The following is a 26,319-nucleotide window of genomic DNA, read 5'->3' on the forward strand; positions in this document are numbered from 1 at the left end:
ATTTCATGTAGCAGAAATACCCACTGGTGCACGGACTTAAGAGTGCAAAAGGCTCGGATGTCACCACTTCTAATGTTGGGTCCATCCATCAGTTTGGTGATCCTTTTTAAGGGCAGATGTTGAGGTTGCCCGTACACTTCTGTAAGTGCTCTCATGGTGTCAGCAAATGGGAATGGACTGTTACTGAATGAGTCAGCAAGGATGGAAGGACATCTTGAGAATCAGGGGACGATTCAACTTAAATTGATTTTGACTGTGCGCTGCTTTTCAAGATCTGCTTCATTTAGACTGTGAGTGAGCTCCTCAGTCAGGCCATGCTGGCTCTTCTTTGGACATTGAGACTCATCCCCGATTGGCACCTGTGGAGCATTTTCAGGCTGATGTGTGCCCTTTTGACCTCTGATTGGCACCAGCTTACTAGTGTGTGCAGGTGTGGTTGACATTCCATCCTCAAAAATTGCAGACCGTGATGTGGCATGCTGTGGAGCTAGTACAGGGGAGCTAGAGATTAATTCTGTCAGGCGTTGCAGATCCAGTTGCAGTTGATCGTTTTCCTCTTTCATAAATATAATATTATTTTAGATTTTCTCTAATACACGCAGCAACGAAATTATACAGGCTCAAACAGCTACATAGACTCATCTTTTAATTAGTGGTGCTGAAGGTTCTACAGATCAGCTAAATCAATTGTATGTAAGTACAGGTTATTCTGATGTGTCACCACTTTGCCAAGATCTAAAAGAAGACTGAAGCTGTCACACTCAAAAGAATACTGGCTATACATCTGTGTGTCACTCATGGAAAGCAGCTAGCTGCTGGGAGAGTACAAGTAACAATAATGAGTATACACACTTTGTACTTTACTATATGACTTTTTAAGCATTTACTTATTTTACAAAATTGTAACTTGTAATTGTAACAAAACTGAAACTTTCTATCTCTAGTGAGCTCTGGGGAAATGACTGGAAGCATTGTGAAGGTTTGAAGAAAAACTGGGCTGTGATGGGTTCTTTTTTTTTTTTTTTTTTCCCATCAGCTAAGAGAACAAGATCAAAGAGATCAGCGGTGCCACAAAAAGCAGATGGTGGGCAGTTGTACTGCTGGCACTGTTGCAGAGGTCACCCCGGCAGCAGCTGATTTCTTCTCCAATGAATCCTGAGATTTGCGCAGTTTGTATACCTGAGCAAATCATCTTGGAGGCGCAGCCCTTTAATTTAGTAGTTTGTCCTCCTAAAGGCACTGAGAAAACAAGAAGGATTTTATTGTGCTGCAACTTTGAACAAAGGAATCTCTGAACCTTCAACTGAGCAGAAAAGAACAAACATGCAGAAACCTAATGCTGTGGGCCCAGTACCTGCTGCTGAGATGCAGTAGTCCTCATTTCCATTGCAGGTTAGAGTTTTGGTGCAGTCGTTTCCGTCACATTGGAAGCACTTTTTCCCATTTGGAGAGGAGATGCTCCAATCTATGAAGCACACAGATATACGTAATATTTGTTTTATTGTTTATTTTATCCAAGTGCCAAAAACATCAGATACTCAAAAAATGTACATTTAGGTTATTAAAACTGTCTGCCTCTAACATCATAATTTTGAAAAAATAAACATTTCACAGTTTTTACTGTGTTACTGAGAAGTTCAATAACTTTTCACAGATGGATTACTTTGTCCTCAGGTCAACAAGTGAACATGGTGATTGAGAAAAAAATGATTTTCCTAAACCTCACTTTGTAACTTTTTCCACATAATTAATAAAATCAGACTTATTTACCACAAAAGGAAATACCATTTCAAAATACCAAGAAACATGGTGTAAATTACCAGGGGAATCTTGAGAGTTGCAAAGATCAGAGGTGCAACACATGGTGTTAAATACAGTTTGGACAAATCCAAAGTTGACTGAGCCACTGAAGCACAGATCAGATGGAACACAAGTTCTCCCTATAAATTTATATTCTGAACCACCTGAAATCAGAAAAGAACCATTGTAAACTCGGTTAGATCAGAAAAGAATAGAATAAGAACTATAAAATACCATTTTACCCATATTTGAAATCTTTCTGGCTGAACCACACTGAGTGTTGGAAGGACAATCTCTTGTTCTCGCATTGCAGCTTCCAGATGGTATGCATTCGTAACATTTCAACGCACAGACTGACAAAAAAGAAAATATTTAAAGATAAAGATGAGTTAAAACATTTTTTCTTGTCTACAAAGGATGGACAAATTCCAAAACATTAACTAAAATAAATAGGTTCAATCATAGAGAGTTAACAGTACAACAAATAGTACAATTGTTTGTGGAAGATAGACTTTACTGGGTTTTAATGTTGTAGAAGCATTGAATAAGAAAATGTTTCACTGAATATTACAGAACTTACCTTCTTAAAAATGTTAAGGAACAGATGACTAAACAAAAACTTGCCTTAAGGGAGCCGCACTATCCCAAGGATCAGCACAAACATCTTTTGTGATTGTCAGATAGAAGTGGATTTTAGTTTAGTTTCTGTTTAGATTATAAGTAATTCTCATTGTGGGGAGGGGTCTTCTCTCTCTGACCACTCCTTAATTCTGCCTTTGTTATATGCACAGCATATAACAGCTGTAAATACATTTACAAATACAGACTGTTATTTAAGGGGTAGAAGCCCCTTTTTAGAAATGGTTCTGAGATCTTGTGAAAGCTGGAAAGATTAAAGCATAGTTAATGCTTTAGTCCTTTTGGTTACCTTCAATGACTGACTAGCTTTTGGATAGGCCACTGAATTTAATGACTCAAAATCCATGTACAAAACTCTTGTGCAAATATACTGTACTAGTATTACTAGTCTATTAGTAGAATTACATTCTACAGAATTTTCCCTGTGGACATTATAACAGATCCATATTTTACTTCTTTAACACAAGATCATGTGACCTCTTGGCTCCATGTAGTTTATCCCACAACTCTGCACTTTCTGGGTTTAGATTACTAAATACATATTAGAACCGTCTATCATTAAAATAGTATAACATCTTTTCTGTATTATTCTTTTAGTATAAATATTGCTGAAGGACTCTGTTAAAACTAGCTTGAAGACCTGAATTAATTAAGTTTTAATTCCATTCGTTTCATTTAATTTTATTAAAATGTTTTATTTATTTTTCTTTCCTATATTTGACAGAATCCTCTGTAAGGTTGTTTTATTCCATTGATGAAAGTACTGTTGTTATATTTTTTCCCCAAACAGCCTTTTTTAAATGTCAGTTTGTTGTATGGTGGTTCTTAAAGAAAGCTTCATTTCTTGTACAGTTTAAGCAAAAAGTGAAAAACAAACGTGACTGTACAAAGTGCAATACAATTACATGACAAAAACAGTTATCCAGAGCACCCTACCCCTTTCCTGTCTCCACTGCCACCATGAGCCCCATTTACATTTCTGTCCACCCCTTAATATATGCCTGTCTAGAACCAGCCTAGTTCCACAAGCAGTTCACTTAAATACTAGCTAATGAACCTAATAAAGGTTCATTAGTACACTAAGAAAATCTACTGGAGCTCTCAAGAGAAATTATTGTGAGCTGTGATTCTTTTCCCCACGCTGAGCCATTTCAACCTATTTTAGGGTCGCCTTTATTGTTGTCATATATATATATATATATATATATATATATATATATATATATACACACATAAAAAAAAATTGAATTGAATTGAATTGAGTTTTCCTGTTTAGAAGCAAAGTCATCCTCTACAATGTGATCAACAGAAAATAGGGCTAGTTTTTATTTTCCTTCTTTTTCTCTGCTGATGTTCTACTTAACTGATTCAAGCTGAGTACATTTATTAGAATTAAATTTAGACAACAATAAAGTTCATATTCCCTTCTACTTATTATTTTATTATTACATTAATAAAACACATGGTTCAGTTACCTTTGCACAAAAACAGCTGGCACCTTGAGGCAACTGTTGTTGTGATTTGACAGTATATAAATAATTGAATTTAAAATAAACACCCTCAAAAAGCTACTTTTACTTTGTTACTTTAAGTACATTTCACTGTCTGGACTTTTACACTTTTACTTGAGTAAAGAGGTTGAATCAGTACTTTAACTTTTACTGGAGTATTTTTTAAGTACAGAATGTCTGTACTTTTGACACCTCTGCCTGTCTGGACTGGCAGACTGGATTTTATTCTTTGTTGCCAAAAACATAAATACCCTCTTCAGAGAGGGCTGAAGACTTTTTCACAATCCCAGATACTAATATTATCAGAATGTTAAGAGAGGAAACCCAGTAATAAACTATAAAAGTCCCCAATAATGTCCCAAGATTTAAAAAAAAAAAAAATAAGTAAATGAGACAGACAGACAGACAGACAGACAGACCTTCAGTTGTCTTTCTTTTTCTCGGTCTATGTATGTGTTTTAATACGCTCTGTATATATAGTTGTGCTTTCAATATGACCTGCTCTACCTCCTGAGGTACAGCCACCCCTGAATGCTAGGGATAGGGTAGAATAATTGTGCAACTTAAAGGTTTCATAATGACCAAGTGAAAAATAAATATGACAATATGGCAAATAATTAAATGAATGAAATAAATAAATGAACTTTGCCAATTATCTTGAAATGTTAATATAGAATGCACGTGTTGAAGATACATTTTAGCTTGTCCTTAACCAAGTGAGCAAAGACTGTTGCATATTCCCTTTTGCTTTTGCAATAGATGTTAAACTGCTCCATCAGCTGCTGCTCTGTCTGGTAAACTTCTTTGGGATGCAATGCACATCAGTTTTTAAGCAACACATTTCCAAGGTAAGCCAATCAATGAAATAAGCACACAATGCTGAGCAATCCTTTATGAAGTGATACTTGTTCTGAGGCTTTCAGTAAAAGGCTGAATGTGCTGGTGTGGTGTGGGCAAAGCCAGACTTTGTAAATCTGAAGCCCATCTGCACATTGACACAGTGACTCCTACTGGCCACTGACTGTAATAAACAATATACTTCAGATACAAATACTGTTTTCTCCCCCTGTTGACACAAGTGAAGCTGTTTCACTTGATAAGTAATTTACTGCAATGCATTCTTAGCCGAATTATAAAATGTACTGAGCAAGCACTGCTATGTTTGTTGTGATTTTCAATTAATTTAGCAAATAAATATTTAAATAAACAATAATAAATGTTCATTTCTTCAAAATGACTAAAAGATTTCTTTCATAAGTTAGAGATATTAATAGAGAGCTAACAGTACAATGAATAGTACAATCATTTGTAGAAGGTAGAGTTGTGCAAAGCACCTGGTATTTTATTCTGAATTTGTATTTGTTGAAAAGGGGGGGGGTATTTGTATTTGTATTTGAGTAAAATTCAAAATAGGCGTAACCATCCAGTTTTTTGCATTACACTTCTAATTTACGTTATAGTGTAAGTATTATTTAATTATATCTATTAAAATAATTATGGATATGCCATTAGGGATGCACTGATACCGATACTGGTATCAGGTATCAGGGCCGATACCATAAAATGTGTGTGTACTCATACTCGTAAAAGTTAAAAGATGGCCGCTAGGGGGACATGTCGCGCTAAACAGGAACAGGGTTAGGCGAGTGAGACTGGAGGCTCCAGATAAATAAAACAAACTGGAGGCTCCTGTAGCTATGCTAAACAAAATGTCAGCAGAGTGAACTTAATTCATAATATGTGAAGACGACAGAAGCAAGGCCGAGTGCAAACTGTGTACTGGTAAGGTGTCCAGGGGAGGGAAGGAGAATACATCGTTTAATATAAACAATTTAATAAAATATCTGAGGACACATCATGCGCTGGAGTACACCTAGTTTGCTAAGACTAACGCAAGACCAGAATAGCCAACTTTAATTCAGGGTTTGGAAAAGCGACGAAAAATGTCAAGAGAAAATCCACGGGCAGTTAAAATAACAGAGGCTCTGGCCACTGTCGGTCATGGAAGACGTAAGATTTCGCCGACTTCTCAGCGTACTTGAGCCGCGATATGGGATTCCCAGCCACCCATACATCACGGACATAATGGTGCCAAAACCTTTTGAGGTAACCCCCCCCCCCAAATAAAGCAGTGTGTGCCCCGCGTGTACTTTACAATAGGTTCATTAATGTTATGTCTATCTGAAAGCTGCACTGTAAAATGTAATTCTAGATGTTTGTTATTTCAACATATTATTCTATATCAGTTTGACGATAGATGACTGAAGTTGTTGTTATAACATAGAATTACAAGTTAAAAACGTCCCAATTACACCAAAAAAAGCTAACTTGAAAACTCATGTCCAGCTAAATCAGCAACTTATGTGAACTTGACAATGTGGGTAAGTTGAGCACAGCAGGATTCAAAACTGCCTCACGTGACTGCTACCGAGGTGCATCATGGGGAATTGGCGGTTAACGACATGCTCACTTTACTTGGACGTTTTCTAATCGTCTTCTTTGGAATATGCTTTCAAGGTGAGTAACATTGGTTATAACTATAAGGAAAGAGAGCTGCAAAAGTTGGAACATGTTTTGAATTTATGGCATGATGTGTGTTTTTCTCTTTTACCGAAATGTTTGCTTTAGCTAATGTAACTTTAGCCGACAAGGTCCAGCTTGTGTGTCATGACCAAACTTGACCTAATAAACTGACACATGGCCTTTTTTATGGGTTTAATGTGGCACTGACCAAATCACAAGTATTGTGCCGCTAGCTTTAAGGTTGTGCACTCAACCACTGTTGCGATATTAGCAAGCTAACTCAGCTAATTAATAAAGCTTATTTCATATTGTCTCTGTACTTGTAAATTTCTTTCAAGTTCACAGGCTGTTGTATTTTGGTGGAAGTTCATTTTGGCAATATTTCCAATAACTGACTGGGTTCAAAAAGAACTTTTTGGCAGGACTCGGATGCTTGTTGTCATCTGTTTACCCCTATGTAATCACTTAAGTTGTTATTAACTGCTGCATGCTAAGCTGCAAGAGTGCACTGAGGACTGAGACAAAATATGGTCTACAAACCAGCATTATATTAGTTTTTATCAGATAGTCCTCCAGTGTGTTTATTTTTTGCTTTAATTCTATTGTGCAGTTATTTGTTACCCTGAAATGCTTTATGCTTAACAACAGCTCACTATTTTGACTTATTTTTGAACTCTTGTGATCAGTATGACTAGATTGTGTGAGTTTCCATACTAAAAGAGCTGTAGTGATAAAATAATTGGCATCAGAGACACTGATTTTTGGCATGGTATACTGCAGAAGTTTTTTTTTTTGCATAATTTACCTTTTAATTAAACTGCATTCTCTGTATTGTAACAAAACTAACATTGTTTATATGTCAGAAAATTAGCAAACATGAATAAATGGCGAAAACAATATCATTATAACATATATTTTTATTTTACTTATTTTAGGTCTGTGAAGCCAAACTTGATGCTGGGGATTTATTTTTGTCAGTGGAGTCAAATGGTAAGTTACAATTTGTGCATTTTGTCATACTGGAAACACCTCAGATTATATTGTAATTTAATAGCTCTGTAGAACAAATGATATAAAGATTGTAGTGTCAGGGTACTTCTTAAGAAGTAATATGGCACTATTGATGATCACATGCAGGTGGCATAAACTAAATATTCAGACGTGCTACCAACAAATGATTCATTAACAAAAGCAATGGAGCAGACTGTTTAGGTTCTTGTGGTTGTAATAACATCTATAACTGCAGGTTTGTCATTAATTTATTTTCACAGGTCTAGATGATCACATCTGTCTTTGTCATTTAAATGAGGTGGACTTGCAAACTTTGCGCTCTTTTGGGTAAATTGCTGTCCACTACATATACACAGAATGTGCACAGTATTTCAGATCTAAAAAGGGAGTATGTAATGGACTTGCTGGCTTTAATGTAAAAAGCCTGTTGTGTAACTTTAATGAGGCAGTTGGACTAAAACAGTATTGCTCATCAAGGTAAACATCTGAGGAATAAGGAAACTGTTACTTGTCCTTTTACTCAGTGTTCTTTTAATCGCACGTTTACTAAAGTTTTACATCACATAAGTCATTTTCACAATCATTCTACTTTAAAAGATTTCAAGACAGAGCTTATTGTTCTCTGAACTTCCTTGTTTGCTGAACGGCAAAGTGCATCTTTTTGTTTGTTTGCTTTTGTGTGTTTGTGTTTTCTCTAATGGGCCTCAGATGACTGTTTGCTTAAATTTGGGTCTCAAAGAATCTTTTTTTTATTCTGCCTGTACTCTCCACCCCTCTTCTTCTATTGCTCAGGTTGAAGCAGAATTTGCCCGTCTTACATCTGTTGACCTGAAAGGGTTCCTTTTTGGTGTGCTTGACCATTATGGAGAGGTTCGTGGAGCTGTACAAAATCAAGAGCGGCATAGGAGGGCTAACTAGGCTCATAAGATGCTTCGGAGATGATGTAAGTGTTCAACTGCGAAATCTAATCCTTTGTTTAAGTTTTAGGTTATCCAGTTCAACTGATGAACTCATTGAAAGAAAGCTGATAAGTAAAGTCTGTCATCATATTTCACAACTGGACATTTAGTGTGGTAACTTTTACAGAATCTGTGTATATTGGTGGTAGGTTGGATATCATATTCTACTTGAATGTCCTGATAAGCCTGATTCAAAATCTCCAATGATAATCATATATTGATGGAATTATGTATCAAAAAGCTGTGAATTTGGAGCTGTCTACATGCTTCATAAACACTGTTTAAAAAGTGTTTTTGTTTTCTTTTTGACTTCTTTGACCAGAGCCCTACACAAAGGAAGAGGACAGAGGACCTCATTTTCTAAAGGAAGATCCCTCACACACTTTCAAGACTGTGAAGGTTAGCATTGTTTCTTTTAGTAAATTTAATAATGACAGCACCACAGTGGATTTTAAATTAAAAAGTACATGTGTACTTTTTCCTCACCAAATGTATTATTACAAGATCTTTGACACTGGAGTTGGTCTGGGTTTCAGAGAAACTAACTGGCAAGCTAGCATTGATATTATTAGTGTCTTGTGTTTATTCATGTCTTCACCAGGGTCTCTGACATTTCGCTGCTGTACTGTTCACTTCAGCTTTACGTTTGATTTCTCACATTGTATATTGTAATGGCAGAGATATTAGGATATTTAAGGGGCTGCAGTGGCTGCTACAGCTGTGGGGGCAATACTTTGGTGAAATGTCCTGGACCCTGGAAAAGAGACTGTGTAGACTGGGTAAGCAATTAAAGGTTACTGGCCGAGAGTCATTGGGCAGCTGGGTAAAGGTGGATGTTGATATTCAGTGCCAATTATGCAACCTGTTCAGCCATGTCTATATGCTCTTTTTTCATGCTGTTAATATAGGGGGAAAAAATAAACTCTAATCAATAAACTGATTAAAGAAGCATTGTCTATGGAGCCATAATCTGATCCTGTAGTGTAGCTGCAGTTTGCACATTTCATGTATTCTCAGCCAGATTTGGTTTAGAGCACAGCCAATATTTAGCATAAGTAGATTTAAATTCACACACTGGTGATGGCAGCTACATTGTAGCCACAGCCACCCTGGGGCGCACTGACAGAGGCGAGGCTGCCGGACACTGGCACCACCGGGCCCTCTGACCACCACCAGTAGGCAACAGGTGAAGTGTCTTGCCCAAGGACACAACGACTGAAACTGTCGGAGCCGGGACTCGAACCGGCAACCTTCCAATTATAAGACGAACTGTCAACTCTTGAGTCACGATTCAGTCATCCACCCATGTGTGTGAATGACTGAATGTGTAAAGCGCTTTGGAGTCCTTAGGGGACTAGTAAAGCGCTATACAAATACAGGCCATTTACCATTTAAATTGAAAATTTTGTTTGAATTCTGCAATTGAAGACATGCTCAGTTATTTATGAACATGGTCTTTGTTTAAAGCAAGAAATGGATTTGTAACATGGGGGTGCATATCTCATTCTGAAAAAACTTTAACAGCTAATAAGTGTTACCCAAAGCCAATCACCATCATCCAAAGCATCAGTATGGCTCTTCTTTGGAAAGACATGAATTCTTAAGCACAAGGGATATTGTGTAATTGTAATTGTGTAATTTTATTTATTTTTTTGTCTTTGAACCCTTTTATAGCCGACAGGTATTGAAGACACGTTTTCTAAGAGGATGAAAGTTGGCATTGCGATGGTGAAAGAAGAAGACATCATCGATGTGTTGGTCGTCCTTGAGGCGGCAGTAATCTTGTCTAATCTGAGGGATGTCTCAAGTGCCATTTCCATGCTGATGGGCCTTCTTTTTGCCCTCAACATAGACTATCCAAAGGAACTTAAGGACATCTTTGAAGTCATTCAGAACATCCTAATGAACATTGGTGGAAGGCAGTGCATCTCACCAGTGCATGGTCTAAGAAACAGACTCTTGCAGAAAGCCATGCAGAACTGTAATTGTATGCTCACAGCATACAATTGCCTTAGTGTTAAGGACAGTTTTTATTTTACTGTTTGTTTTTTTATTCTTGCAAGTTCTCATTCTCACTTTTGTATGTCACTAAATGACTACACTTTACATTTCAGATTAGACAATTACTCATTTGTTCATGGTTTAAAAAACTTATGTGAACAACAATATAATGCTGGACTTTGCAGATGCTTATCTCATGCAAGTCAGTAGTTTTTCCTTTGTTTTGCAATTGAGCAGACTCAAACTAATGTTTCTGAAATATTCATATTATCAAATGTTTCAGAAGCATGCACTCATTTTCAGAGATATTGGTTCTGTGGAATTTGTTGCAATTGTAAACGAAGACAAATACAAGAGTTTGATGTCTTACTTGTTATAAACTGATCTTTACTGTCACTTATCAAAGGTTTTGTACTATTTTAATATTTCAAGTTTTATGCTAACAGGTGTGACTGAGCACAATGAAGTTTAAAAATTTTGTAAATGTAAAGAATAACTTTTCTAAAATAGCAAGTGTCCCGTTGATACATTACATTAATGCAGACTTTATGTTGTTACTTCACAAGAATCACTACTGCTCCGAGAGTATTGGTCAGAATTTAATCTTCACCCAAACTGGGCTCAAGACCAAGTTCAAATTTATTGTTTCACAGGGAGCAACCTTTGAGTTTTGATGGATTGTGAGCCTGATGAGCTACGTCACTGATTTTTCTGTTTCTCAGATGACTAAGATGGCACAATAAATGGTGAATGTTGGGTGCTCATGAGTAATTGTCTTGTCATGTTCTTAAAACAAACTTTCTGTATGAAATGATCAGATAGACTTTAATGGAATCTGTGGGGTTTTATTTTTTTTTCTGTAAACAACAGAAAATTAATTTAAAGGAATGTAGATATTTAAACCTGAGATCTAAGATAAACCTAACAGGTAGTTTTGCTGAAATGGATGTTAGAAAGCTAAAAAAACAAAACAAAACTTAAGATGTTTAATACACATTTTTCTTTACATCCAGTCAATCAACTCTGATAATTAAAATGAAACTGATTTACAAGTTCACTCAGCTACCTTAAGGAGCTCAGTTAATTAATAAACTTAAATCAACTTAGCTAACAGATTATGTTAGTTAAGCTAAAATAGATTCCTAAGTTAAAAGAACTACTAAAGTATTTGAATTAACTAAAAAACCCAAGTCAACTGAACTAGGACAAGAGTTTAAACAATAAATTATTTTAATTTAGCTGAAAGGGTTTTCCCAAGTAAAAATGACAATTAAAGGAGTTGAACTGACTAACAAATCTCAGTCAACTAAACTAAGATGAAAGTTTAGACAACATGTGATTTTTCATTAAGATAACAATTGGTTGTGTTATAAGAACAAACTCTATTTCTTGACTTAACTTAAAATTTTAAGGCAGCCCTTTACCTCATATTTTTAAGTTGAAACAACAAGTTATATTTTACAGTGTGGAGACAGTGCCAAATACTTCAGTTATTTTGTTTGTTTGATTACGGACACTCTGCAATAATTTAACATAAGTGTTTATTTTATTCTGAAACCTAATTTTTCTTATTATTTTCTTATTCTTATTTTTCTTCTTATGTTTTTTTATTCTTTTTTATATTTTATGGTTTTTTTTACTATTTTATGTTTTTTTGTGTTTTATGGGGTTTTTTTATGTTTTTGTGTTTTATATTTTTTTATGTTAACCATAACTTAACCATATTTCACTTGGAAGAAGATATCTTCTGCCAACATACTCTCAATTAAATTTCTCTATGTTGTATTTTGTGAACACAAGCTCCTCCACATGTGAGAGGAGCAGTCTGGAGTGATGTGGAGACACAATATCTCCTGCTGTGCTAAAGATCCTCTCAGAGGAGACACCTGTTGGGGGGCAGGTGAGATATTTCATTGCCACATGAGCCAGGGCCTGCTGTGGCTGCATTATTTTTGACCAGAAGGTCACTGCAGGATCTGATGTCAGTGATTCAGTGCTGTCCTCAACTAAGTAGCCCTCAACTATCTTAAGGGAGGTCATAGTAGCTAATGAGGGAGATTTGGCTTTTGATTTAGCAAGATTGTGCATTGACCCCCAAAAGGTTTTTTTTTTTGCCCACTGGTCTCAAACTGGCAGCTTCAGGTACCCCAGAAACATCATCCGCTTGGAGTTCTGCATCCACCTCTGCAGCCACATCCGCCTTAAGCCTGTCAAACTCTGATGTACTAAGTAGTGACATGGGCAAGCTCTTAAATTGGGGATCCAGTAGGGTGGCTTTAAAGTAATGACCCGAGGAGTCATCAAAGACAGCCTGGAAGTGCTGAGCCAACTAAGACTGCAATGTGGTCAACATTTTAAGTGCCTCTGGAAAAGCCTGTACATCCGCATTTGTCTTTAAGTTTGTTAATGCAGTCTTGAGAGCCTGCACACAAGGGATAACAGAAGTCAGAGAAGCCACATCCTCACACACAGTGCATGTTGCCTCCTCAAATTAAGTGCATGTGATTGTGCATAGCAGATGTTGACAGATTTTTGATATCTCTGCCTCTGCTGAAATGACTTTTGCACACATTACATATTACGTTGGTTTTATCTGTAGCACTGACTGTAAAATACTTCCACGCAGAACTTGAGCAAGTTTTTTTGGCTGGTGGAGGACCATGCGACGGCTCAGCAGCAGCCACGCTCTTTTCTATTTGGTTGCCCAAATCCGCGTGGGGAGTTTCAGCTCACGGGAAGCTATGCTAAGGTTAACTATAGCCTACATCTTGCTGTCTGCGAAAGACAGAGTAACTTAAACGTACCATATAACTCCCACAAGTGCATACAATTCGACACAACTACACAAGCATTGTTTTAACCGTTTTAACGTTAACGTTACTCTGTCAACAGCCTACTGTCTAAATTACCGAGCTAATAGAGCTACGTAAACAGAGCGAACACGAGGGCACCCGACTACAGACGTCAATTATGTCGAAGGTACACAAACCTTGTACTAACACATGTTGTAGAAGCATTCAGTAAGGAAACGTTTCATTGAATACTACAGAACTTACTGTTTTAAAAATGTTAAGGAACAGATAACTGAACAAAAACTTGCCTTTTGGGAGCAGCACCATCCCAAGGATCAGCACAAGGAACTGCATTATGTGATGGTCAGACAGAAGTGAATTTCAGTTTAGTTTCTGTTCAGGTTAGAAGTAATTCTCATTGTGGGGAGTGGTCTTCTCTGTCTGACCACTCCTTAATTCTGCATTTGACAGTGAAAGAACCTGACTATCAAAAACAAGCCTTTGAAACAGAATTCAAGTTTTTTTCCTACTTTTGCAGCAATTCTTTGTGTCCATTTATTTGTTTTATTTTCCACATGGTTCAAGTTAAGTGAATGGCAAAGTTTTTTTATTGCTTAATTCTGTATCAGGACTGGGCCTTTGTAACAATGATCTTTGTAAATAAATGTTCTTACTTAAAAAAAGAATAAATAAATTTGCTCATATATATAAATAGACTTCATAGGACCTATATCTAGAAAATTAAATTGGTATTCCTTAGAAATCTTCACTGTTAAAGTAGAATAACATCTAGGGTAAGTTATTCTGTTAGTCCTGATGGGATTCTATTAAAACTAGTTTAAAAACCTGCTTAGTTTCAATTTTGTTTATTTGTTTGAAATTCTAGTGTTATTAAATTTCTTTATAGATTTCTGTATCAGATATTTCACTGAATATTCTGTAAGGTTGTTTAATTCTATTTCTGAAATATTTTTAGGCTGCAAATAATTTTCTTTAAGAACAGACTTTGATGACCAGTGATTGTTTCAGCTGTCAGCAGAGTATGCTTTAACCAAGCAAGTTCTTGAAGAAAGCTTCATTTTTTGTGCTGAATGAAAAACAGAAATAAAAAACAAAATAAAAAATAAAAATAAAGCAAAATAAAAACAGACAAACCAGTTTTCAGTTGTATATTATTCACTTGCATATTTACCCTACTCCTTTTACAAGTGTAATACAAAGACAGAAATCTGTGTTTTCACCTTATAAAACAAGTTAGCTATCAGTACATCGAAACTGAAACACAGTCAACAATGACTTGAATTTAAAAAGCATCCTCAGATTTTTATTAGAGATGTGCTGAGAGAAGACATTTTTTTTCACCTTCACCACCTCTGCACATGTTGTAACTTTATCTGTAACTATCAAAAATCCTGAGGACAGTCTAAGGAAACTATTTAACAAGCAGGACTCGAAGTCTGAATAATTATATTTATTTTATGCCCCAATGATGTTCATACTGACTCTTTCTTCTTTCTGATCTGATCAGTGAAATAAAATTGTACGTAACAGCAGTTCAACATGTGTGTGAGCAGAGCAGATGACTGTATTCAGAGAGGGCTGAGGACTTTTTCACACATACGAGTTGCAAACTGAAACCTGTAAAAACAAAGAAAGAATTGCATTTGGTTAACTTTTTGTCTGTTTTGTTTTAAATGTCTTGGTATTTCTTTGTGAAGCACTTTGTGATCTTTGTCTTGAAAGGCGCTATATAATAAAATTTTACTTTATTTTGCTTACTTTAAGACTGGAAACAGTTCATTAAACTTCAAAAAATCTGAATAGTGTCCCAAGATTTTACAAAATAATGGTGAAATAACAAAACAGAAGTAAAATCCAAATAGTATGTATTTCTGCAACAACCCTATTTATTCACACTTTTATCTTCTTTATATCTTGGGTAGATATATATACTTCTTTTCACTGTAGTATTTTATTTTTTTAATTGATATGCTACTGAGCATGTTAAGAAGAAAATTAACCTGATATCATGCAGCAAGAAATGTTTTTTCCCCCTCTGAATATGTTGTGCTCAAGGGTACATGCAGCAGGTTGCACAGTGCCACAGAAAACTATTTTGCCATGTGTAAGCTACAAACCACCGTTGCTCAATTCCTGTTGTAAAAAGAAGCAGGTTGTGGTCACTGCTGTGACTTAACTGTATAAAAGTAAAGTGGAATTGAGACGCTTTATGCAGGTTGGAGCAAATAAGCTTGGAGCCACAGCTCTTTACAGTCATCTTTTCCCCTCCTAAAAAACACAGAAGAAATAAAGCAAAAAGAATCACAGAATGTTCCTCTGAGCAGAAGAGAACAAACATGCAGACACTGAGTGCTGTAGGGAGATGCAGTAGTCCCCATTTCCATTGCAGTTTAAAGTGAGTATGTATGTATGTATGTATGCATGTATGCCTGTATGTATACACGCGCACACTGTGAGATTATTCTGTTATCATATGTTACCTTATATATGTAATCAAAGTAGTTGAATTATGATACTGCTGTAGATCATATTATACCCCTTAGTATAGAGTGTGTGATCAGTATGTAGTTTTAGTTTGCATTATACTTCTGACTTAAAAGAGTGTGAAAATCATTAGATCTTTTGGATTGACCTGTACTACTCGACACTGTTGAATGTGTTACATGGTTTCTTGACATTTCATACTGCTGAATCATGAAGAGAACGTTGTGTGCAGAGGACCTTGTGCCGATAATAGAAGAGACAGACCACATTCCATACCCCCACCTTTACAGAGAGCAGAGAAACAAGGAGCCGAGGTCATAACTTAGGCGCCGTAAGAGAGAAAGAATGTGAATGTTTAGGCTTTTACGACTAGGTGGGGGCCACTAGAGGCTATAAGAAGCTGAGTAACCCGTCACCATTTTGAGACTTGCTGTGACCCTCTGCAGGCAGGTCTCCCCATCCGGATGGTTTGTGCTCATAAGTGTTGAATTGTATGGAAATAAATAATGGTTGATTGAGCATTTATACACCGAGTATTGTCCTTCCTTCAGCCCAAAGATTAAAAGAATTAGGAGTTTTTAACAACACACACACACACTTACTTTCTGGTAATTAAAGTTAAACTCCAAACTTGATAGAGCCCTCAAAGCATAGAGCTTCCAAAGAATCCTGTTATGTATTTGTAACATTTCAATTCATAGGCTGATAAATGAAAGATAACAATGAGTTAAATCAACTTTTCTTGCCTCCACTGCATGGACAAAGTCTAAAACAGTCACTAAAATAAACAGTTTAAAACATAGAGGGCTAAGGATCAGCACAAGGACATGCATTGTATGACGGTCAGGAAGAAGAAATTTTAGTTTAGTTGGCTGGCTCTCATCCTATATCTAAGGGAGAGGCCAGCCAACCTTGGGAGGAAGCTCATTTCCACTGCTTGTATCTACGATCTCGTTCTTTTGATCACTACCCACAGCTCGTTGCCATAGGTGAGGGTAGGGACATAGATCGATGGGTAAATTGGGAGCTTCTCTTCTACACTCAGCTCTCTCTGTCACAGTCAGCAGAAGCAGACTGTGGGTCTTCTGTTCTCATTCCACAAATGCATACTAAATGGAGCTTGGAAACGAAACTTGATTTTAACAAAAGGCGAGCCATTTATTGTGTCTGGTAATAAGGTACAAAACAAAGGGCGAGGTATAATGGAGATCAGTGGTTCCATTACCCTTACCTGTATTTGTATTAATTTGAGTGATTTGTATTTAAAACCTACATTTAAAAAAAAAAAAGAAAGAAACATTTGCTGGTTAGTGATTCTTTATTAGGTTCATTAGCTAGTATTTAAGTGAACTGCTTGTGGAACTAGGCTGGTTCTAGACAGGCATATATTAAGGGGTGGACAGAAATGTAAATGGGGCACATGGTGGCAGTGGAGGCAGGAAAGGGGTAGGGTGCTCTGGATAACTGTTTTTGTCATGTAATTGTATTGCACTTTGTCAGGCCTCTACCCTAAGACCTGACCAACCTGGGTGAGGCACTGATGTTTATTCTCACTGCTTTTCAGGTGGATCTGATCAACCTGTGAAGAGCAGTACATCGAAGTATAAGACATGACATTTCCTGTTGCCACTAGGTGGTGCTCTGACTATTGGTAGCGATCGGACTGGATTTCTTTGAGTTATAGCATTTTCGTTCTTCATGGTGAGACAGCAATGTTCGCCATGCTGCTGGGGTCAAGCCCTTTTGCGAAAACACAGTTTTCAAAGTTGAAATATGTTCAGGGGCAGAGCCCTATCATATGTGAGAAGTTTGGTCCAGATAATGTATGTGTGAATGAGCGCAAATAAGAAGTTCATGGCGAATGATCAAAATTCGCCGTGGTGCCACAGCCAGGCCAAAAACTCAAAAGCTCTGCAATTTAATATGGCAAAAATTCACGAGTTTTTGAGCATTTTCAAACCCTCAAAAAGCCTATTCATTTCACTGAAAAATAATAATAATAAATGAAGCCTTCCCATGTTTAGTGCTCGGGCCCTAATATAAGCAATTACATTTAGAAACATGACTGTGTCTTAAACATAAAAATATAATGCTATATTAGCTTGTCTCACATATTCAGTGAAATTAAATAACTTAAACCATCATGTGACATGGTTTTCAATAACACTGTTATCAAAATAAACCCAGCAAATAAAAGTGTAGAAACATAAATACCTGTTTATTGTAGTTTCATGGAAACTCAAATTAACAGAGACACATTAAACGCACCTCATTGCTTGCCGTAGCCAGATGGGAGAAAGGGTGTTCTTTGCAGCTGCACTTCATCTCAGAAAGAGTTTAATAAATTGAATTGAACTTATCCACAATACTTTGACATGGTTTCTTTATAAACTTGAGTCCAGCTTGAAGGCAGTGGCAAGATGTGGCAAAACCCACGGTGCACCCGTGTTTTACTTGCTTTGTGTCACTAAAAAAAAAAAAAACAACCCAAAAAACAAAAAAATATTTGTTTGCAACCTAAATTCTTTGTATATGTATTAAGAGAAGTTTGTTAACAGTACTCATGTTTCCTGGTTGCTTCCTTTGCAGGCTGCAGCACAAATAATCAAAAGTAACTCAATCACCTGCGTAAGAGCTCCTGGAGCAAACAAATGTTCCAGATTAGGAGAGTTTGGTTAAGGTGTTTCTAATTTATATATAAGTGGTTGAAGTCTATGTTATTTAATTATTTATAGGACTTGGTACAAATATAAATATGTCTAAATATGTCTACTGCTCTTTTCAGTGCCTGCTCTACATACCTTGGAGAAGTGGTTTTCCACACTTGTGACACACTGCTCCATAAGCTGGGCATTGACGGGGCTCATGCCTATTTCAACATTTATGACATTCATTTGTTGTTTGTTTCTTATTTCTTTTGCCTTTGTTTCAGCCGCCCATTCATGTCTGTTCTTTTGTTTTCTTTATTGCGTCCACTGATGTGCCCTGGACGACAGGTGCTATCTGCATCGCCTGTATTTGTGTTTTGTGTTCTGTGGATTTACATCTCTCTGTGGCTTTGTGTAAGGTAAGTTCATTGTCACGTAGCAGTCTCTCTTTCATACGGGTGTCATTTACGCTGAATTGTCTGTAATCATGTCGTCCTTGTTTTTTTCTGGCGCAGCTCCATGATGAATATGTTGACCGAAATTCCTGGTGACATCGCATGCGACCAGAACTGATGGCTTTGAAAGACAACATTTTTTCTCAGGCTACAGTAATCCCTGAATGCCATCACTCTGCTTCAGTGAAGCAAAGGACTTCAGTTTCCTCGTCTTCAACATCATCAACACTATACACAAAAGAAATTACATGGTGTGTTAGATTTGTCCAGCACGAGAGTATGGGCCTTACTTGTAAATCAGAATGTATAGTTGTGAACTGAGTTTTGTTACCTTGTAAACCACAATATGTGAAAATTTTATGTTTGTGTCTCTATAGATGAGAATTTGTGTGTGTGTAAAAAGTATTTACACAAGTTACACGTTTGTTATGGTCTAGTTACAGATACAAAGCAAAAAAACTATGTGTAAAACTCTGCACTCAAGTTCCCTGACTGTGTGTGACTTTCAACTTGCAAGTACGAATTTTGACTCAATTTTTCTTCCTTTCAGCTGATTCGTCAATGTCATGTCAATCACAAATTTAACAATCCAATCAGAGAACAGATGGGTTTGGCTGTTAGACGGTTGCTTTACTGACTGTCAAGTACAAAATATTTATGACCACAATTTGAGCCCAATTTGCACAAAATAGTTTTGTTGCATGAAATTTTTCTTACTTTTTACTAACTCAAAAACAAACAATATTTAATTACAAACAATACACATACATAGGTTAATCCATCATTGATATTGGCTTCATCCCAAACCATTCCCAAACCAAAAGCCCTGGATGACCAGCGAGGTCCGCTCACTCCTCAAAGCCCACGATGCCGCCTTCAGGTCAGGTGACAGAGCTCTGTACAGGGCTGCTCGAGCTGACCTGAAAAGAAGGATTAAAAAAGCCATGTCCGACCACAAAAGAAACATCGAGTCCCACCTGTCCAGCAACAACACACGGGAGGTGTGGCAGGGAATGCAAGACATCATCAACCACAGAGGCAGCACTGTGAAAACAGGAAACCTGAGTGTGCAGCTGGCAGAGGAAATAAACAGCTTCTTCGCCCACTTTGAAACACCACAACAGCAGCACTCATCTGCCTCAGCCCTGCTCCCATCCTCATCCTCACCTGGTTCCTGCACCGCTCCACTCACTGTAACGGAGCACGATGTCAGACGTGTGCTCCTAGCAGTGAACCCCAGGAAGGCGGCCGGTCCAGACGGAGTACCTGGCAAGGTACTAAGAGCATGCGCACACCAGCTCACCCTCATCTTCACCAGACTCTTCAACCTCTCACTGGATCAGGCAGCCATCCCATCCTGTCTAAAATCAGCCACAATCATCCCAGTGCCGAAGAAGTCTCCCATCTCCACCCTGAATGTTTACCGCCCTGTGGCCCTCACACCGGTAATCATGAAATGCTTTGAGAGACTAGTCCTTCAGCACATCAAGGATTACCTCCCCCCAGAATTCAACCCCCACCAGTTTGCATACCGCGCAAACAGATCCACAGAAGACGCCATCGCCACAGCCCTCCACGCTGTGCTGAGTCACCTAGAGCAGCGGCAGAGCTACGTCTGAATGCTCTTCATGGACTACAGCTCAGCCTTTAATACAATCATCCCGGACATCCTCATCACCAAACTGGTCACTCTTGGCCTCCCTCCTCTCACATGTGCCTGGATAAAAGACTTTCTCACAAACCGGCCCCAGACTGTAAGAAATGTACATAAAAATTACAGTTAATAACTGTAAAATGGCAACGGTAAATTACCATTAAATCAAAAAGAGTAATTGATTGTAATATGGACATTACATTTCTGTAAATTGAAAAACGGTGATTTGCTTTTATTTTTACACTGCTAATATGTTGAAAATATATTAATGTACTGTAATATGGCACATTGTCTTTGAAAACAACAGGAAAAATCTGTAACATTATTTACAATTAATCACCCTACAATTTACATAATAACTCTGTATGAATGACAATCTTTCCTGCTTTTTTCATTTGAATTTACGATTTACAACTGTATATTAATTACCTAAAACATACCGTACTTTTAATTTTAACAAAATGTCAAAACATTGTTAGAATTATTGTGAAAATTACAGTGAAATGTTTTTAATATTAACAAGCTCAGGCTGTTTGATAAAACAGTATATGTTAACAGTACATACAAACAATTACTAATAATAAAAAATATGTATATTTCTTTAAGTTCTAGAGTCTCACCAAGTATAACACAGCTATTTACAATGAAAAAAAAATATTTTGTGTTATAGGGAGGTTTAAATCATGGATTTACCACTGTTCAGTCCGTGTTCAATCTGTTTGAGTGTGATACCACCTGCTGAAATTAAAATTAATTGATCAAAATGAAATACAAAAAAACAGCGGCTGCACTTCCTGAGAGTCCTCAGGAAGTACAAGCTGAACTCCAACCTGCTACTGACCTTCTACCGCTCGTCCATTGAGAGCCTGCTAACCTACTGCATCACGGTATGGTACGGCAGCTGCACCAAGGCGGATAGAGTGAGGCTTCAGAGTGTGGTCAAGACAGCACAAAAGATCATCGGCTGCCCTCTCCCCTCCCTGATGGACATTTATTCCTCCCGCTGCCTCAGCAGAGCAGCAAACATTATCAAGGACAGCTCCCACCCTGGTTTCAACATGTTCAGCCTGGTTCCCTCAGGGAAGCGCTACAGGTGCATCAGCACAAAAACCCACAGACTCAAAAACAGTTTCTTCCCCAAAGCCATAACCACCCTGAACTCACACATGCACCGATAACACAGCCCCCCCCCAAAATTTTTTTCTTCCCACTTCCTCTATGGACCACCACTGTGCAATACCAATTCTATGTGCAATAATCCAACTGTATATACACAACACTATTTATTACATATTACTTTTTTTAAAACCGGCTTGTATATTTGTACATTTTATATATCTTTTTCCCTCTGTTAATACTGTCCATATGTATATAGCGCTGCAGAACTGCACCCCCCCCCCCCCCCCCCCCCCAGCATGTTTGCACTGAGTAGGAGATGCTCTGTATCTCATTGTACAACTGTATAGTGACAAAGGCATTCTATTCTATTCTATTCATCCTCACTGTCAGCACGGCTGTGGGTTCCCACACACATTATTACAGACTTCAATGGAAAAACCTTATGAACACAAGGACACTCACACATGTGTACAAACAGGTACTCAGACACACGATCTTAGTCAAGTCAAGTCAAGTGGCTTTTATTGTCACTGTACATCAACCATGTACAGTGGTACAGTACAGAGTGAAATAAGACCGCTTTGCTCCGAGACCCTGGTGCTACATATCACATATAACGAAGAAACACAGGACTACGTAAAGTCCAATGTGCAAAAATTGCAAAAAAACAAACAAACAAACAAAAAAAGACAAGACAGTGCAACACTAGACAGAACAGGATGATACAGATACAAGACAGTGCAATGGAAATCTGCAAAATACTGAGTAAATATTCAGTATTTTGCAGATTTGCAAAAGTAACTTTGTGTCTGTAGGTGTGTGTGTCTGTGAGATACTGCAGATAACTGCTTGGTAGTCACGTTTATGAAGGTGCGCATGTGTGTGTGTCATTCCAGTCACTGAGTGTTCAGGAGTCTGACAGTTTGGGGGAAGAAACTGTTCTGTAGTCTGGTAGTGAGGGCCCGGATGCTCTGGTACCTCTTTCCAGAAGGCAGCAGGCTGAAGGGTGTGTGTGAGGGGTCCTGCACGATGCTGGTGGCTTTGTGGATGGAGAGGGTGCTATAAGTGTCCATGATGGAGGGAAGAGAGGCTCCAATGATCTTCTCAGCTGCTCTCACTATCCGTTGTAGGGTATTGCAGTTACGGTGCAGTTACCATACCAGACAGTGATGCAGCTGCTCAGGACACACGAGATAGTCCCTCTGTAGAACGTGTTGAGAATTGATGGAGGGAGATGGGCTTTTCTCAGCTTTTGCAGGATGTAGAGACGCTGTTGGAGAACCTCTCCTGGTCCCCCGCCAGGTGGACACCAAGGAATTTGGTGCTTTTGACAACCTCCACAGAGGATCCATCACTGTTAAGTGGACAGTGATCTCTCCGTGCTCTCCTGAAGTCACCTTCATCTCTTTTGTTTTGTCCACGTTCAGAGACAGGTTGTTGACACTACACCAGTCCATTAGCTGTAGCACCTCCTCTCTGTATGCTGACTCTTCATTCTTGCTGATGAGCCCCACCACAGTCGTGTCTTCGGTGAACTTGATGATGTGGCTTGAACTGTGCATTGCTGCACAGTGGTGAGTCAGCAGAGTGCACAGCTGTGGGTTGAGCACAAAGCCCGGAGGGGCTCCAGTGCTCAGTGTGGTGGTGTTGGAGATGTTGTTGCTGTTCTGGACTGTCTGAGGCCTCTCCGTCAGAGAGTCCAGGAGCACACTACACTATTCACTCTATATCTCCGGACCTTTTGTCACCCAGCTGAAAAGAAATACTCTGAAGTCACAAACACCTGTAATGCTTTTATTTAAAAAGAACCTCTGCACAGAGGGAGATCATGCAACCTACAAGCAGATCTGAGGGGCAGTCCCGCAGATCCTTTTGTTTATACTTGGTGGCCGCACCCCTAATGGTCATCTACAGCAGTGGTTCCCAAACGCTAGGCCCCCCTTTGTTTTATAAGAAAATCTCCCTCCCCAAATACGGCAGCAATAAAATAAACTATTAACTCTTTTACGCTACGTCCACACCTACACGGGTGCTTTTGAAAACGCAGCTTGTCGCAGCCTTTCGTCCACCTGTAAAGGCGTGAATCACCAAAAACTGAGACCAAAAACCAAAAACACCAAAAACTTAAAAACTCCTGCCAGGTTTGAGATTTTCGAAAACTCAGTTTTTGCGTTAACGTGTAGACGAGGAATACAGAGTTCGTCACGCAACATCAAAGGTGTGCGCCTTTTTTGACGTCACGCTGTACGCCACGTTATTTTTTAAATGAGATGAATTTCTACAATTGCTTATAGAGACAAAATATTGTTACTATTAATCTTATTATCTTCAGTTTTTACATGCTTACATATACACACACAGTTACTGTCCCTCCATTTAGAAATGCAGAGGCGCCAGAGTGTAATTATTTTACATGTAGTTGTTTTTTCCTGTGAAACAATATTCAACATTGCTATCAATACATTTTCAAAAAATGTCTCTTTGTTCAAAAACATAAACAGCTGTGGGATACTGTTTGTTAACTTTACTGTATAAACAGCTAAAGTTGCCAAAATTTCAGGAGTAGTCAGTCATTATAACAAGTGTTTGTGAACTAAAAATCAAGAATGTGTGATATTGTTTGTCCGTAATTTTAACAGCCCAGCGCGTGCTCCCAATGCAGGGAAAACCAGTTCTTCTGGGGAGACCTTGGCACTTGTGCAGGTAAAGCCAAAGGCAAGATATGCTTCATCATCTTTGGCCTGGAAGAAAGTTGGTTTGGAAACATATTTGGCAATGCTTCATCTTCTGCTTTGCGTTTTGTGTGGGAGCCCCGTCAAAAACTTCTCCATTATGCCAGCAGTTCCAAGCATTCTGTTTTGTTTTTTTTTATTCATACCGCGCCCCCTGTCAATAAATTCCGCACTCTTCAAAATTACACACACACTCACGCCAAACCAATCTAAAACACACACACACACACACACACATTTTTTTTTTGAAATAGTCAATTGTGAATAAAATATTCTTTATATATAATTATTACCTTAAAATGTTTACCAGTTTTTCTCAGTAGTGTGGGACAACTGACGGCAGGGTATGGCCAGTATTTGGCTGCTGAGTTTTGAAATTATGGTGGAGAAGGCAGGGTGTCCTCTATAGCCGGGGAGCAGGGAGAACAGTGGACATGTTAATGACCCTAAATAAAAATAAAAAGTCTGACATCATTATGCCCACAAAGCCTCCAGTTTTAAGCAGAAACACTGATATGCACACTTGAACATGCACAAACACATAAACAAGCAGTGATGACAACGCTGGCACAGTTTAACGTGGAGTCTATTTACACACCGCAAAAAGCAATAGACGGAGCCATTACCGAGACTCTGAGCTCAGGTAGAGTGAAAGAAAACAGCATTGCTCTTCCTGTTCACCGTTAAAACCTTCACTGGGAAAAGGGAGCGGCAGTCCTTTATCAAAGCCTCTAATGAAGCCGCTATGGAACACAGAACAGAAACCAGAAGGCAGAACTCTGACAATGAAAACCAAAAGACTAGAAATGATAAATAAAGGCAAAATCAAAGTACAATAATAATGAAAAACTCTGGGTCGATGACCCAGGTCTCCTTACAAAACATCATATACCTGGTAAAATATATTACAAATACCATAAATAGCAAGGGAAATTACTGGACTTCATCGTCTTAGGCCTACAAGTTCATTCAAACTTAAACTATACCAGCCAATCTGCAAAGATTGCACACAGACTGAACTCTTTGGTAAATCCAATGCTGGACAACCCATCCATTTGATACATATACAAATACATCTTTATCTCGGAGCTACATAATAGCACATTTTAGTCCAAGAGTGGAGAGCTTTCTGTTGGGTTTAAGTCAACCCTGCTGGTAAACAGAAACTGTTACTGAAAGCAACAACACAGACACCACAGTACGTTTTACTTGCAAGGGGAGCTTTGGAGGGCAGTGCTGCCACCTGTCCAAGCAACTCCAACTCCTCTGCATCCGCCTCAGTCTTTTATTGACAACAGAGGTTGCACATAATACAGTTAACCACCTGACAGTCTTAAGGCAAGCATCTGTAAGCAAAGTGTGTGTGTGACTAGGGATGGGTATCGAAACCCGGTTCTTGTTGAGAACCGGTTCCCACTGTTTCAATTCCTTGGAATTCTTTGCTATTTTTGCAAACGATTCCCTTATCGAGTCCAGTCGCCCCGAATGACGTCACCACGTTGCGGAGCGTCATTTACCTGGCAGGGCGCCTAAGCGGCTCAAACGCTCAAAAGTTTGGTTATACTTTACGAGAACGGATGACAACAGGGCAACTTCCAATACTTGCAAAGTAGATATTTCATTTAAAGGAGGAAACACTACGAATATGCAAAAGCATTTGCTCACAAAACACGCGATGACCTTAAATGAATGTTGTGTTTTTAATTCCACTCCGGACTCGTGAATCTCAACCCAGCAGCAGCGGTAACGTTTGCACGTCCTCTCCCGTTAATACGGCAGGTAAATAATCAGCTAACAGTGCATATTATGTTAGCGCGATCTGCCTTATTACAAAACCTGCCATTACTGTGCATTTAGGTGACCATGATGAGAGAGACAGAGTCTGGCTGGCAGTTCTCGCTGCAGTCTACCGGTAGCGTCTCCTTTCAGGCCAGGATAGACGAATGTCACCGAGCAGTGACTAAGTTTGT

General features: G+C 38.3%; 1 protein-coding gene across 1 annotated transcript; it reads right to left on the minus strand.

Annotated features, from left to right (window-relative positions):
* Nucleotides 1–629: 629 nt before the first annotated feature.
* On the minus strand, nucleotides 630–13,697 carry LOC102082169 (urokinase plasminogen activator surface receptor). The gene is made up of 5 exons (XM_005466226.4): nucleotides 13,545–13,697; nucleotides 2,043–2,153; nucleotides 1,821–1,964; nucleotides 1,355–1,465; nucleotides 630–1,239 (listed from the first exon to the last, which is right to left on the minus strand). The coding sequence occupies exons 1-5, from the start codon at nucleotides 13,588–13,590 to the stop codon at nucleotides 1,037–1,039; spliced, it is 615 nt and encodes a 204-aa protein (XP_005466283.1). The 5' UTR covers nucleotides 13,591–13,697; the 3' UTR covers nucleotides 630–1,036.
* Nucleotides 13,698–26,319: the final 12,622 nt, after the last annotated feature.

This window comes from Oreochromis niloticus, linkage group LG11 (genome assembly GCF_001858045.2).
Source record: "Oreochromis niloticus isolate F11D_XX linkage group LG11, O_niloticus_UMD_NMBU, whole genome shotgun sequence".
In the NCBI taxonomy this organism is placed as follows: Eukaryota; Metazoa; Chordata; class Actinopteri; order Cichliformes; family Cichlidae; genus Oreochromis; species Oreochromis niloticus.

Excerpts from the sequence above, each read along its gene's own strand:
- LOC102082169 (XM_005466226.4), bottom strand. The coding sequence starts at position 13,590 with ATGCAGTTCCTTGTGCTGATCCTTGGGATGGTGCTGCTCCCAAAAG. Across the intron at positions 1,466-1,820 it reads CAACTCTCAAGATTCCCCTG|ATTGGAGCATCTCCTCTCCA; the intron begins GTAATTTACACC and ends TGTGCTTCATAG. Across the intron at positions 1,240-1,354 it reads CTACTGCATCTCAGCAGCAG|TGCCTTTAGGAGGACAAACT; the intron begins GTACTGGGCCCA and ends TTGTTTTCTCAG.